The 15,069-nt window shown below is 39.1% G+C and overlaps 1 protein-coding gene across 1 annotated transcript in view; it reads left to right on the top strand.

The window, feature by feature from the left end:
* Positions 1 to 15,069, top strand: part of pamr1b (peptidase domain containing associated with muscle regeneration 1b) — a 99,408-nt gene that overhangs the window by 22,306 nt on the left and 62,033 nt on the right. Inside the window, exon 4 of the mRNA XM_016515890.1 lies at positions 10,980 to 11,094. Within this exon, the coding sequence (XP_016371376.1) occupies positions 10,980 to 11,094 (115 nt within the window). The remainder of the gene's footprint in view (positions 1 to 10,979; positions 11,095 to 15,069) is intronic.

Below are 15,069 nucleotides of genomic sequence, written 5' to 3' on the forward strand. Positions count from 1 at the left end.
TTGGCTATCAAACTCGCCCTGGAGGAGTGGCGGCACTGGCTGGAGGAAGCAAATCATCCATTTACTGCAATTACCGACCACAAGAATCTTCGATACCTCAAAGAAGCCAAGAGACTTAACCCTCGCCAAGCCCGCTGGAGCACTTACCTGTTGTTTCCGGCCTTGCTTTGGGACAGCACTGTAGACTATATGATAATTTTTTTAATAAATTATGAGCTTCAGAGCGCGCAGACGAAACGTGGTCATGTTATCTTATTTTTGGAGCCTGCTGTTTTGGAACGCAGTTCTGGGAGTTATTATAATGAAGCACTTTGACGAGACTTTGCGCAAGCATTTTAGAATGACAAAACTAGCATTTCAGATGCTGTGCAAAGAGATCGGTCCGTTGGTTGGTCCAGTTATGCTGTCCCATCGAGAAGTCACATGCCTTTTTTGATGCGCAATTGCACATTAAGGAATTTATTCTGTAAAAGTGTTTCCATCATAATTGCTGCGTATGTTTTCTTACCGGATAAGGATTTTATCCTACTTAGTTGAGTGCATAAGTATTTTTATGCAAATTTTTTGAATTTATGCGCATCTTAGCATTTCTATCAGAAAGACTCAGAGAGAAGGTAAACGTTTACATGGTATTTATTCTGTAAAGTGTTAACGGATGGTGGTGAGTGAGTTACAAAAATTTATTGAATAGTTGTATAGAAAAATTATTTTGGCGGAGGCCCCATCCTTTGTCCAAATCCTGGGGACACAGATTTGGCTGATCCTGCCTTAAAGGGGTCATATGATGCGATTTCAATTTTTCCTTTCTCTTTGGAGTGTTACAAGCTCTTGGTGCATAAAGAAGATCTGTAAAGTTGCAAAGACTAAAGTCTCAAATCCAAAGAGATATTCTTTATAAAAGTTAAGAGTCAGCCACGCCTACCTAAAACGGCTCGTTCTAACATGCCCCCACATATATCAGAAAGACTCAGAGAGAAGGTAAACGTTTACATGGTATTTATTCTGTAAAGTGTTAACGGATGGTGGTGAGTGAGTTACAAAAATTTATTGAATAGTTGTATAGAAAAATTATTTTGGCGGAGGCCCCATCCTTTGTCCAAATCCTGGGGACACAGATTTGGCTGATCCTGCCTTAAAGGGGTCATATGATGCGATTTCAATTTTTCCTTTCTCTTTGGAGTGTTACAAGCTCTTGGTGCATAAAGAAGATCTGTAAAGTTGCAAAGACTAAAGTCTCAAATCCAAAGAGATATTCTTTATAAAAGTTAAGAGTCAACCACGCCTACCTAAAACGGCTCGTTCTAACACGCCCACACATTTCTACCTCACTATGTGGGAAGATTTGCATAACACCGCTTAAGATGAAGGGAGGGGAGGAGCCTGCCCCCAAAAAGAAGTGTGAATTGATACACATCAGTTGAGGCTTTTCTTTATTATAAATTATAAATTTCAAATATTAAAATGTTAAAGACAAGTAAACAGTCAGTAATAAAATAGGAACAAACTAATTAATTAGCAATAGCATAAATACAACTGAACCAAATTTCAGATACAGAAATTTTAATTAAAAGTTGAAAACACTGCATTTTTCTTTTCATAAATAAAATATAGATTATTCATTAAAGTTATTAAATATATTCAGTCAAGATCAGTGAATGATTTTATTTTGTTCTTTGATTAACATTAATGACAGGCAGCGCGTTTATTAGGCTGCTGTCTCTTTAACACCGAACGCACGCAGATCTAAATATACACGTGTGTTTTCTTTCTCATCTGTTTATGTTCACTTAAGACAAAAAACAACTGTATTTATGATTATATACTGATGTAATTGTTTCTGTCAGTTCTGGCAAAGAACAACCTTTTCTGCAGTGGAAATGCACGGAACGGTTGGAGAACAGACACAGGCTGGGAAGCGACACGTCCGAGACCGCTATTCTCTGTGCTCGCACTCACACTTCAGACGTGTGTGCTGCACGCAAACAAGGCGCAAGTCCTTTCCGTTCCTGCACTTAAGTCGTTTTAAATCACATTAAAATGCGAATGCAGGAATCATTAAGGAGAATCAAAATGCACGAGTCTTATCGAATACCCGGTTCTTGGAAATTTGGAACCGGTTCTAAAATGGAACCAGTTTTCGATACCCAACCCTACAGAAGACCAGACCTAGAAAGATGAACTGGGCTGAAGACCAACTGTGGTGCCTGCGGTAGGGTGGTCGGCTTTTGCGAAGGTATGTGGAGGAATTCCTTGAGCTTTCCCATTGAGTGAGCTGGCAGGATGCTTCACTCAGTGCTTGTTTTCAGATGGGTCTGGATGAGGAATCTATTCGCTGAAGTCTTCCTGCATGTGATTTCTCTTTGGTCGAGTTAATTAATCTCAAATTTTGAAGTAGAAGTTAAAGAAAATGTGAGCCATCCTCATCCAGCCCCCTCTGAAGCACACTTAGCCTCTCCAGCTCATCCGACACCGGGACCCTCCACATGCCTAACCAATGGTTCTGGCCACCCATCTCCTCCCGTGTTTCCTCGAGCAGTCAAATGGACATCTAGTAGCGCTGACCTGGGGGCTAAAGTTGCGGACCCAGCATTTCAGTCTGTCAGGTCAGCACTGAAATCCATATCCCTTCCTCTGTCTCCAGTTCCGCAATCCATTCCAGTCTTCAGCCCAGAAAAAATGGACCCCTCGGCTTCATACCCACGACTGCTGCCCGCAACACTCTCAAGCCCGCCGGCCACTTCACTCCCAAGCCCTATGATAGCTTCAGCATTCTCTTTAACCTCAGCCCAAAAGAGGAGAATGAGGAAGAAGAGACTACTCGAAGAAGACGACACTGAGGCTCTAGCCCCTGACCAATGTCCAGTGCAGGCTCTAGCCCCTGACCAAAGTCCAGTGCAGGCTCTAGCCCCTGACCAAAGTCTAGTGCAGGCTCTAGCTCCTGACCAAAGTCCAATGCAGGCTCTAGCCCCTGACCAGAGTCCAGAGATTGCTCTAGCCCCTGACCAGAGTCCAGAGATGGCTCTAGCCCCTGACCAGAGTTGAGAGTTGAGCTCAGAGAGTGCTTCTGTTCCCACATCTAGCCCAGAGAGTGCTTCCGTTACCACGTCAAGCCCAGAGAGGGCTGCTGTTTCCGCGTCTGGCCCAGGGAGAGCCTCAGATCCCGAGTCTAGCCCAGAGAGGGCTCCTGTTCCCATGTCAGGCCCAGAGAGAGTTTCTGCTCCCGCGTCTAGCCCAGAGAGGGCTTCTGTTCCCGAGTGCAGCCCAGAGAGGGCTTCTGTTCCCGAGTCCTGCCCAGAGAGGGCTTCTGTTCCCGAGTTCAGTCCAGAGATGGCTCCTGTCCCCGATCACCGACCTAAAATTACTCCACTGCCCATGTTCCATCAAGAGATGGATTTGGCCCCAGAGCCCAGCCCAGAGCCTGTTGCAGCCGAAGGACCCAAGACTTTCCCAAAGATAATGAGGGAGGGGGGGCTATACGTCTCCATAGAGGCAGAGTCATGTTCCGAGGCCAAGGCCATAGAGTCCGCACTGCCATGGCTCCCTGAACTGCCTGCTCCACCATGACACCCCTGAACTACCTGCTCCGCCATGGCACCCTGAACTAGCTGCTCCGCCATCGCTCCCTGAACTGCCTGCTCTGCCATGGCACCATGAACTAGCTGCTCCGCCATGGCTCCCTGAACTGCCTGCTCCGCCATGGTCCCAGTCACCAGCATTCTAATCACCCGCACCTGTTGCTGCCAAACAACACTCCCATATAGCCACTCGCATTCCCCAGTATCGGTGTCTGGTCTCAAGGTTACTACCTGCAACACTTACCTGACTCCTACTACCTACCTGTGTTCCCCTCAGTGCTCTCCTGTGCTCCTGCGTTCCCCTTGCTCTATTGTCACCTGGAAAGGAAAAGTAAAAGGACTCAAGTTACTAACCCAGCTAAGTTCTATTCCCAACTTCTCTGAACTGTTGATGCTTACCTTCCTTCGCCATCTCGATCCTCTGCTCACCTTCAAATAAAGCCCGTTGTTATTTACTACTTACCTGAGTGTTCCCCGTGTGTTGTTGACACAATGTAGCTAGTAGGACACTTTTTAAACTTGGAATTTACTTATTTGTTTATTCTTCTGGGCTCACAGCAATTCTAGTACTTTCATGATACACTCACAGGCTACACGCAGCAGTATCCATAGAAATTCAGATTCCGTTATTAGCTAATTATTAATAGCAGTATGCATAGCAAATCAAATAACGTTTTAGTGCACTGTAAAACCTGATAAGTTAAGAATACTCAAAACATTTGTGGAAACTTATTGCCTCAAAATATTTGAGTAAACAAACTCAATTTTTTTAAGTTAGTAGAGCTTAAAATTTTTATGACAAGTGGGGCGGGGCTGAGAGCCATGGGAGCCAAGCCCAGCCTCCCTTCCATGATCCCACCCCACTCATCACAACGATAATTATATATAACTTGCTTCCATTAACAGCACATTCATTCAGATCTTTGTAGTTAAGCGCTAGATAGCAATGGCACACTGGCATATACTAATGTAGTTATCATAAAGACTCACAATACTTGCATATAAATAGTCAAACAACATGCAGTATAAACAGTCTTTAATTTTTGCTGTCCATCCTCAACCTAACCACAGGCTCTACTCTTCACCACAACGGTAACACTACAAAACCAACATAACAGAAACCTATGTAAATCCTAACATAACACAACATTTAAGTACTAACTTATGTCTCTCTATGTTAATCTTGTGTAAAAACACACAAAATAACACTTAATTTCTACATTTATTTTCCTTGTTGTCTGATGCAAAGCATGCTGGGAACTAGAAAACGCAATAATTTTAAGTTCACCTTACTACAACAACATTTTAAATTTACAGAACTTATTTCAATTAAGTCCAATTAACTTTTATTATTATTTGAGTGAAGTTAACTCATTTCATTTAATTAATTTCACTGTTCGGTTTTACAGTGTGGCGGCAGCAGTTGTAGACTGTAGTTGCTGAAATTTCAGTGACTAAGCATGGATGGTACGTGAACTCTTCAAAGCAAATAGGTATTATTTGCATTTTGTTTATTTATAAAAGGGGCTTATAGCAATTCTAAGTACTGTAGCTGTTGCAGCAGAATTTGTAGCTATTCAGATCGCATGTAGCAAATTTTAATAGCAGCAGTATTCATAGCAAATCAGCTGCAATGTTAGAAATAATATTAGCAGCAGCATGCTTAGCAAGTCAAATTATTATTGTTGCTAATATAGCAGCGACAGCAAAAATTACTTTACTTGCATGACATTTCAGTGATAACGCTTAGATGGTAAGTGAACTCTAAGTGACACAGGAATTGTATTATTTTTCCCTATTCAAAATGGCTTACAGCAGATTTTGTAAACTCTTCAAAGTGGAATAGGCATTATTTGATTGTGTTAGCTTATTTAATAGAGGGGCTTAAAGAAATTCTTAGTACTTTGTGCAGCTGTAGATGCAGTATGCATAGCTATTCAGATCGCATTTAGTGAATTTTAATAGCAGCAACCTGCATAGCAAATTCAGATGCAATGTTAAAAATAATATTAGCAGCAGTCTGTATAGCAAACCAATTATTATGTTGTTAATTTATCAGCGGCAGTAGGAAGTACTTTAGTTGCATGACATTTTAGTGATAAGATAAATGGATGGTAAGCGAACTATTTAGGTGAAATAGGCATTTTTAGGCATTTTATTACTTTTGCTTATTCATCAAGGCTTACATCTGATTTCATGAAATGTTCAAAGCAAAATAAGCTATATTTGATTGTGGTTGTTTATAAGAGAGCTATAGCAATTCTAAGTACTTTTGTGCAGTTGTAGCAGCAGTATGCATAGCTATTCAGATCGTAATGTTAGCAAATTTTATAGCATGCATAGCAAATTCACTTGCAAGATTAGAAATAATATTAGCAGCAACATGAAAATAGCAAGTCAAGTTATTATTGTTGCTAATATAGCAGCGGCAGCAGAAAGTGCTTTAGTTGCATGAAATTTCAGTGATAACTCATGGATGGTAAATTAACTCTTTAAAGTGCAATAGGCATTATATTACTTTTGCTTATCCAATAGGGCTTACAGCAGGTTTCGTGCAGCAGCAGTAGATTATCCTTAGCAAATTCTGATTTAAATATTATAACCACAGCAGCTCACACAGTATATTTATACTACAACATTGCGAATATCATTAATAGCATGTGTTACAGCTCAGTATTGAAATGTTAGTAAATATTCAAGATAATATTATATTTTGATATATTATATTCAATAATCATGAGCTGCAGTAGCAGAAGTAAATCAGTAGTTGCGTAAGGGTACAGTGAAAAGCTTGCTGGTAGTGATCACGGTGCCACGCCGTAACAGGCTGCATTCGTGGAAGCGACAAAGCGATCACACAAATTCAGTGGTCTTTCGTATCAGATATAGTGCAAGCACTTTAACTATGTCAGAAATAGAACAGGGCCTTGGTTACCGTTGGGAATTGTTGCGTAGGCCATATCACACCGCATACATTGCAGACAGCTTCACCCATCGTAATGGGTTCTGTTGATTTTGCCATGCTGTGCAACTTGCATCTGGTATAGGCACTGAGTTAGTGTAAAAATATAAATTTGCCTAGCTACCTATGTCTAATTAATGGAGCTTACAGCAGTTCAGTTTCTTGGTGCATTAGCAGCAGCTTACATAGGCATTCAGTCACCGAGAATATTAATTTTCTCAGCAGCAGCATGCATAGCATTTATATGTTGCGAATTTTAATTTGGTCAATTTATATAAACAGCAGTAGTATGTACAGTAAAATCAGATGGCAATGCGGCAATAAAATTACAGCATAGTAGCATGTAAAGCAGACACTGCATTAAAATAAAGTCACTGCTATATCTTGCCTAAGACCATCTTGGCCATGCATTTAGCTAATGATTTGATCATACATGCAAACATTATTGTTCTTAATATACATACAAATATTTTAAACAATCAAAATAAGTGAGAAGCTGCTTTTTAGTCAGAATTAGTTCTGGGCATATGACACCACTACTACAGGGTGTACAGCAATTTATGCTTTTGCCAAATACTTTTGTTAGCTTATTAAGAGATTAAATGTAAGTATTTACATTGCAGTAATGTTAATGCAAAAAAAAATACAAATAAAAAAATCAACTCTTGAATGACAATTTTAAAACTATTTGCTCAGGAGTCAGGCCACCAGAGCCTGAGTCAGGTGTTTGCTGGGGGTTACTTCATCTATCAGCCTACAATGTGATTCCTGTTTGTTAATAACACACATAGTATGCGTTTCTACCTAGGTAAATTTGAGCTATTGGCTCAGACGCACATAGTTATTTAGGTCATTAGTTAATCCTGTAAAAGGGTACAGCACCCAGATTAACATTGCTAAACTACTAGTTAATTTCTCCTGGCTTCACTAGCCCAGAAACGCATTTAACTCAGGTCACTAGTTTAAGCTATCTGGTAAACCGATCAGGTACACACAGCAATAGTCCACTAGCGTTAAGCCATTCGGCAAAGCCGGCCCAGATTCACATAAATAGCAAATATGCGGTCTCATGGCTCTCCGGAGCAGCAGCAGTATGTCTTGGCAATAGATTTGGGCCCTTATTTATCAAGCTTCTCAAAGTGCCATTTTAGTCTTACATGTTGAGAATTCATGAAATTTACTCCTACTTTCAAACTTAAGTATAAAAGCAAAGAACATTTACATTGCAAAGGACATCATAACTGACTTCAGTCTAGCGCAAGTATTATATGCTCTTTAAAAAACAATCCCGTTATAAACAGTGAAGCTATCTTACCCCTTATTTACACTGCACACGTCTGCGGCATGTTATGGCTCCGACACGACCACCGGAGCTGATTAGCCGCACTGTGGCATGTTCCTGAAGCAGCTCTCCGCGCTGCATCACTAAAGATTAGGCGCCTATATATTTGATGGATAATAATAATCGTCTTGTTGTCGTCAAAGGCATCATCAACAGTCGTTATCTCAGCAGCAGCAATAATCTACAACTACAGCAATAACCAACAGCAGCAGCAATTCAGCAGCAGCAGCATAGCAGATCTATTCTGCCAAGACCAAATACATTAACACTGTCATGTCCATTACCAAGCTAAAATCTTCTGAGAGTTGTCATGATAGAAATAACTACGTACAACTTGAATAAAGTTGAGACGATAACCAGCAGTTATGACTAGTAACCTTATGACTATAACTAGCCTCTATAGTTAATGCAACTGCATACAACTTAACTAAAGTAGGGCTGGTAAGCAATTAATTTTTAATCTAATTAATTACATGATGTGGCGATTAATTAATCGAATTAATCACAAATTAATCACACATCAATTTTGGCTGAGAAATTACTCCCAAAAGATAATTTAAAGTCATTGCTGTGTAAAGCATCAAACAGACATTACAAAAAGTAGCTTCAGCAAGAAATATTTTGTTTGATCAAATTTATTTCATACACTCTTTTGGACCATGAGGGTGAGTAAATGATGACACAATTGTCATTTTTGGGTGGGTGAACTATACCTTTAATAATTAATTTTATTAATTTGATTATTATTACTATGGAAATATTAAATTATTTCTTTAATGAAATGATACTCTAAATAATAAACTAAAACTGCCAGTAGGTGGTGGTAAATGTCTTAATGATTAAGTCATCGAGTCATTTATTCATTCATTTGATTCGTTCAAATGGCTGATTCATTCAGGAGTGAAGTATATATGTTCTTTATGAATGGTTCATTGAATCATTAGGCTTGTTCGACTTGTTCGATCTGTATGTAACATCAAAGTACCGCGAGAGCGATTAGAGAGCAGACGACTCTTCATGCTTTTGAATCGCTCTCGCAGTACTTTGATGTCATACACCGATCGGTCTGTGCAGCGCCGCTTCAAATCCAACGCTCCTAATGGTTCACCCAATTCATTCAAAACGTGCATTAAGAAATTAAATGCCGCTGTGTGTTGCTTGGAGATGAACAGTTCTGCTTTGTCTTTATATTTTTGTTGGCAAAATTGAACAAAACAGACAACATTGTGTCTAAAATAACACAATATTAACTTCCTCCTTACTGAACTGTTTAAGATGTATAAGATCAGTTTCACATTTGCACTCGTGTGATATTGCACTTAGCCTATTGCTTATTTGATATTGCTTGACTATATGATGTAAATATGAGACAAAAACTCAAACGGGCATTTTTGCCCCATATCTTGAATTTTAGGGACATTCTAACTACGTTCTCTAGGCTCCATCATGCAGTGAGTTGTTGCCCTGCCTCATATTTGTCATCAGTCAACTGTATGAAATGTCAGATGACCCACGTAGGTCTGGGGCGGGGCAAGTGCGTTAAATGCATTAATTTTAACACGTTATTTTTCATCGTAATTATTCTAATTAACGTATTAAAAAAACTAATTTATTATTCTTATTATACTACTTATTCCTGGGTTTTATGGGTTAAGTTGTTGATTTAATTTTTAAACTTCGTATTTTTTTTATAATTGTATTGTGTTACTGTGAAGCACCTTGGTCAGCATTAATGTTGTTTAATGGTGTTATATAAATATAAATGACCTTGACCTTGACCAGAGTATGTCAGAATAAGATCAAACATACTTTATTCATCGGGTAATCAAGATCATTCAAAATCCAATTCAAACAATATAAAACATTGATCAATCATGTAAAACATTCAATAATACCAAAATTAGAGAATTTAGAAATGTTACCTGATAATGAGAGCTACACACAGCGATTGTGCAGGAGATCTGTCTACAGATTCCTTGAACCCTTTGCCACCTCTTAAATAGCCAGATAAACCCTGAAGTTACCAAATGGTGTAGTTTGTTTATTGCAGGGAATTTAGCATATCACCTTTGGGGTTGTGAGTGGGTTTGATTTCAGTGGGAAGATGCATCTCATAAATTTTTATGAGGTAATTTTTGTGAAAGGCCTGGGAGAAGTCTGTTTCTAGTATTTTTAGTTTTGTATCTCAATGGTGGTTAATCCTAATAGAATAAGACCCTTTTACCAGACACACTTGAGACCTTTCAAGTGACACCAAACATGAATTGTTACATTCTTGTAAACACTGATTAAAATTAAGGATTTTTGGTGATCTCTGTAGTGTCCTGTGAAAGGAGGGGGAGAAATAGTTAAGGAAGTTTATTTAATCCTTTACCATCTCTGAGTATCAACAGCCCCTTTGAATCACATTCAGCCACTATTACCCACCCTCTTAAAATCCATTTTATAGTTGTTTATCGACCCCCGAAGTTGATGTGGAGAATCCACTGAAAGGTGTGAGCCTTCTGTCTGCCTCAGTGTGGTGTGTTGTTTTGAATGAGAATGTTTGGTTCGTGAGACAGAGTTCATATGTTGATTTTCATAAAGAGTTCTTAATTTTCTCAGACTGTGGCCTTTTCCTAAGGTCCAGACATATGACATCAGCCTTACAACAGTTCACTAAATATCACTTACTACTGTTCTTCCTGCTTACATGTCTGACAATGACTAAATATCAGATATTGTTAAAGGGGTCATATGATGCGATTTCAAGTTTTCCTTTCTCTTTGGAGTGTTACAAGCTGATTGTGCATAGATAAGATCCCTGAAGTTGCAAAGACTAAAGTCTCAAAACCAAAGAGTTATTCTTTATCAAAGTTAAGACTCTGCCACGCCCCCCTAAAACGGCGTATTTGAAAAATAATGTGTTTTTTGAACATTAAAGCATGTCAACATATTCTGTTACACCAAATACACCAAATAATGATCTTTAAAAAAGCATCATATGACCCCTTTAAACGCATGTAATGTTGTTGTTCCTGGACAGAGCACAATACAAGTATGGTATTTGCTTTTAATGCATTTGACACAGCAACTTTAATGACTTTGTCTGCTTTTTTAGCATGTGGAGGAGTAATTCATAAGAGGCAAGGTCACCTGGTTCTTGAGAGTTACCCAAACAATGCCCACTGCGAGTGGACACTAAAAGTAGACGGGCTTTTCACCATTGATCTGAGGTGAGAACTGATATCACACACACACACACACACACACACACACACACACACACCCTCTAAGTGCCGTTTGAAATTTTCTTCTAAAATTTGCATTTTTATCAGGCTCCTATGTGTAGGTTTAGTAATTTCACTTTAATGGCAATGAATAGGTTCGTTTCATTGCCATTTAAGTGAAATAACTGAACATAAACATATGGAGCCTGAGAAAAATGCTCATTTTAGAAGAAAATTTCAAACAGCACTTAGAGGCTTTTGCATCTGAACTCTCCACTTACAAATGAAAATGCCCCCAAAAAGGAGACATATTAGATTTAGCTCATTCCTGGGTACACATTTGTCCCCAAAATATGTTTAAGTAGGTAAACACACAAACACACATACACACACACCACGTTTGTTTCTGTGAATTGTGGGGACTTTCCATAGACTTCTATTACTTTTATACTGACCAAATTATATTTTCTATCCCCTAACCCAACCCTAACCCTAAACTTACCCCTTACAGAAAACGTGTTTGCATTGTTACACTTTCATTCACTTTCAACTTCATTTACTATTTTTTATATATTTTTTTCCCTCGTGGGGACCATAGGCTGGTCCCCACAATGTCAAAAATGTCAGGTTTTACTATCCAATGTAGCATAAACAAGTACACACATGGGTGACATTGGGGGGGAGAAGGGGGCAATTGCCCCCCACCCCATATTGTTAGTCATGGAATCCCCAATGTCAGCCCCACTGCAATTGGAGTGGTTAGCCAAGCCCGGGCCCGGTTGTACAGGGGTACTAGACAGTGCTAAATACCCTCAAACAAAAGCAAAAGCAATTACAGATCTGGCAAACTATCCCATATGTTTTTGCGGCATTGAGGAATGTAGCCAATCACAGACATATCTGTTGATTTCTTCAACGCAATGGCCAATCAGAAACGTTAGAGTTTTCAGAATTCACTCACCGCTGAAAGCGCTGTTTTTTTGCACGCTCGTGAATCATCTCATAAGTGCAGACGTGATGTAAATAAGAGATTCATTGTGTAGATTAGAGAGCTTCATTGATTATAACGGAACTTTGTGAGATCGCAATGAACTAAGATGAGTGATGCTTTTAGTGATAATAAAGGGAGCATGCTTTGCATTCTTTCTATAGGCTATAATCCATTTAGAATGTGTATGAAACTTGTGTTTTTTTGGAACGTTTTATGCTGGATTCATTCTCGAAATATCAGTGATTGACACAGTGATAAGCAATGGACGGGACCAAAATGCCTCACTAATTTATTCTGGAAGCGGTTCTGGCCAAACCTCCACAGACAGCGTGTGTCCTGAGCGAGATCACGGAGTCAAAGCGTGTGTAAACTTTATTGACATCAGGACATAACAACAAGTAATTTCATTTCCAGTAACGGACGGTAGAAATTTCAGAAATGAATGGTATGCAATTTATGATAGAATAGTCCCACAGCTGATCGTTTATTTTTTCCTCACGTGTCTCACCTTTAGTAACAACAATTTAAAAAGGACACATTTCAAGGGACATGGGAAAAAGACACGGAAAACTTAAATAAACATCAGAAAAGCGTGCACATTTCTGGTCAAAAATGAAGAGTCAAATGTCGCCCATGCACACACACACCAAAACCATGAGGAAACTATTTGCCTGGCCTTACACATATTTTCCTAGAGAGATAATTATAGAGAAACACTCATAAACACCCAGAAGCACACATATATAATATATACAGAACAAACCATACAAAAGCAAAACAGCTTCTTTTGGACTAAATTGTTTTTTTATATTGTTTCAAACTATGTGCAGTGATTTCTATTTATTTAATTTAATTTAATTTAATTCTATTTTATTGTTTTTATAAAATCTCTTACATTTCTTTCTCTTTAATGGTTTCTTTAAGTTTGAGATGTTATGCCATACATGAATTCTCTGTGACAGAATTATGGAACATTGCAGCTTCTGACATGCTCAGACAAAACTTCACTGCCAGGAACCCTTATGTTTTCAGTGCAAATAAAGTTTACAATCCTAATATACAAAATATACAAAAGCATAGATATTGTTTGGATAGACACTGAAATGTATTGACAATAGCTTTAAAAACTTTATTGGTAGTAAAAGTGTAAAATATTAATGAATGCTGACAATAATTTTAGTTACCATTATATTTGTGTGTGTGTGTGTGTGTATATATATATATATATATATATATATATATTAGGGGTGGAACGGTACACAGATGTCACGGTTCGGTACGTACCTCCGTTCAGGGGTCACGGTTCGATACGATTTCGGTACAACAGGAAAAACAAAAACAAATCTACTATGCTAGGTTTCTTTTCATTTATTTTGAAGAGACAGTAGTACAAATTACAGTTTTTTCCACCTAGATGTGAAAATACTAAATATTATTACATTATGTTATATATATAAAATCTGCAGTACATATATGCAAGGAATAAATTCTTTAAATCTATTTGATTTAGTTTACGGATAAACAAGGGAAAAACAGTGCAACACATAACGTGTCCTATATACGCTGAGTTTCAGTTCATTTTTGTGACACGCCTAATTTGTTCACAGAAAGGACACTCAACTGGCAGAAAGCAACATCCTATTTGTTTTCTTTATTTTACAAAAGCACAATGTTTTGTTTTCATTGTGAGTGTACACAAATAAAAGCAGACCTTTATACAGTGATGCATTATTAATAAGACAATAAGTGTTTAAAGTTGATTATGCTGGTATAAGGAAACAGTTGAAGTGATCGCGCCGGCACACACACACACACAAACACACACACACACACACACAACACATCAGTTCCAGCATTACTAACGTGACAGCACAGTTGGTACTTTATCAAAATAAAATACAGTGAACCAAACATCAGCGCGCCCGCCTCTGTGTCACCGTTGGAACGCGACTGAAGTACAAAACCTATAATTTACATAATAAATAATAGTTTAGCATTCAGATACGTTACATTGCAAATATGGAAATATTATGGAATATTTGGATTTGTGCCGAATGAGAGAGGTAGGATACACGATCACAAAGCTCCATTTCGCAAACAGTTAAGTGCGCAAGCCTTTTATAGTATACTCCTTTGTCTGTGAGAGATGCGATCAGAATCAGCACATGGTCACTGTCTAGTGGGCTTTGTTTTCAAGTGCGCAACTCATGGCATTCGCTGTTCTTCTGCTGGCGGCCGGTTATCAAACAGCGTTGCATTGCTGCGGGCGCCCCCTTCTGGATTGGGGGTGAATTGCCTGTATTCGTTGTAAGGCCTCATGCACCGAACCGAGATGTCAGTACCGCGACGGCTCGGTACGAATACATGTATCGTTCCACCCCTAATATCTACCTATAGGAATACGACGCCTATCACGGCATTCCTATATAAGGTCTATTCAGTATTATTCAGCAGCTTTAGCTTTGGTTCCAGAACTAAATGTACAGTACTGAAGTACTAGGACGATTTTGCGCGAACTATTTCCCAGTACCATTTAAAGGGTTTCATTCGCACCGACAGTGTGTACTAGGAAGTGACGTAAGCCGGTCGACAGCGAAGTCATTTGTGCATGGCGTTCAACAACGGAAACAAAGAAGAACAACATTAACAACAGGAGGATGGACAACGTTTTGTTCCTTCGAATTCCAACTGGATTTCCTCCGTTGCGTAAATGTTCAAAGGTGCCTGCACTTCAGCGTCCGTCCATCTATCGCTGTTCTCCATACTTGCGAAATAAGTTGACACGATGTTTACAGTATGTTTACACGGCGTTTTAAATCATGGCGGGTGAGGGCGTTTTTGTACGCGTTTGGCCAATCAGTGTCTACTTATGTCACGTCACGGGTAGCACCAGTTGTGCTGGTTAGACCCTGCTCCAGAGTAGGAGCTAATTTGGTTCTCGAAAAAGGCAGTCCGGTACTAAAATCGCACCCAGTTCCGGCGGTGCGAAA

Source organism: Sinocyclocheilus rhinocerous, unplaced genomic scaffold (genome assembly GCF_001515625.1).
Source record: "Sinocyclocheilus rhinocerous isolate Xijiao unplaced genomic scaffold, SAMN03320098_v1.1 scaffold2041, whole genome shotgun sequence".
In the NCBI taxonomy this organism is placed as follows: domain Eukaryota; kingdom Metazoa; phylum Chordata; class Actinopteri; order Cypriniformes; family Cyprinidae; genus Sinocyclocheilus; species Sinocyclocheilus rhinocerous.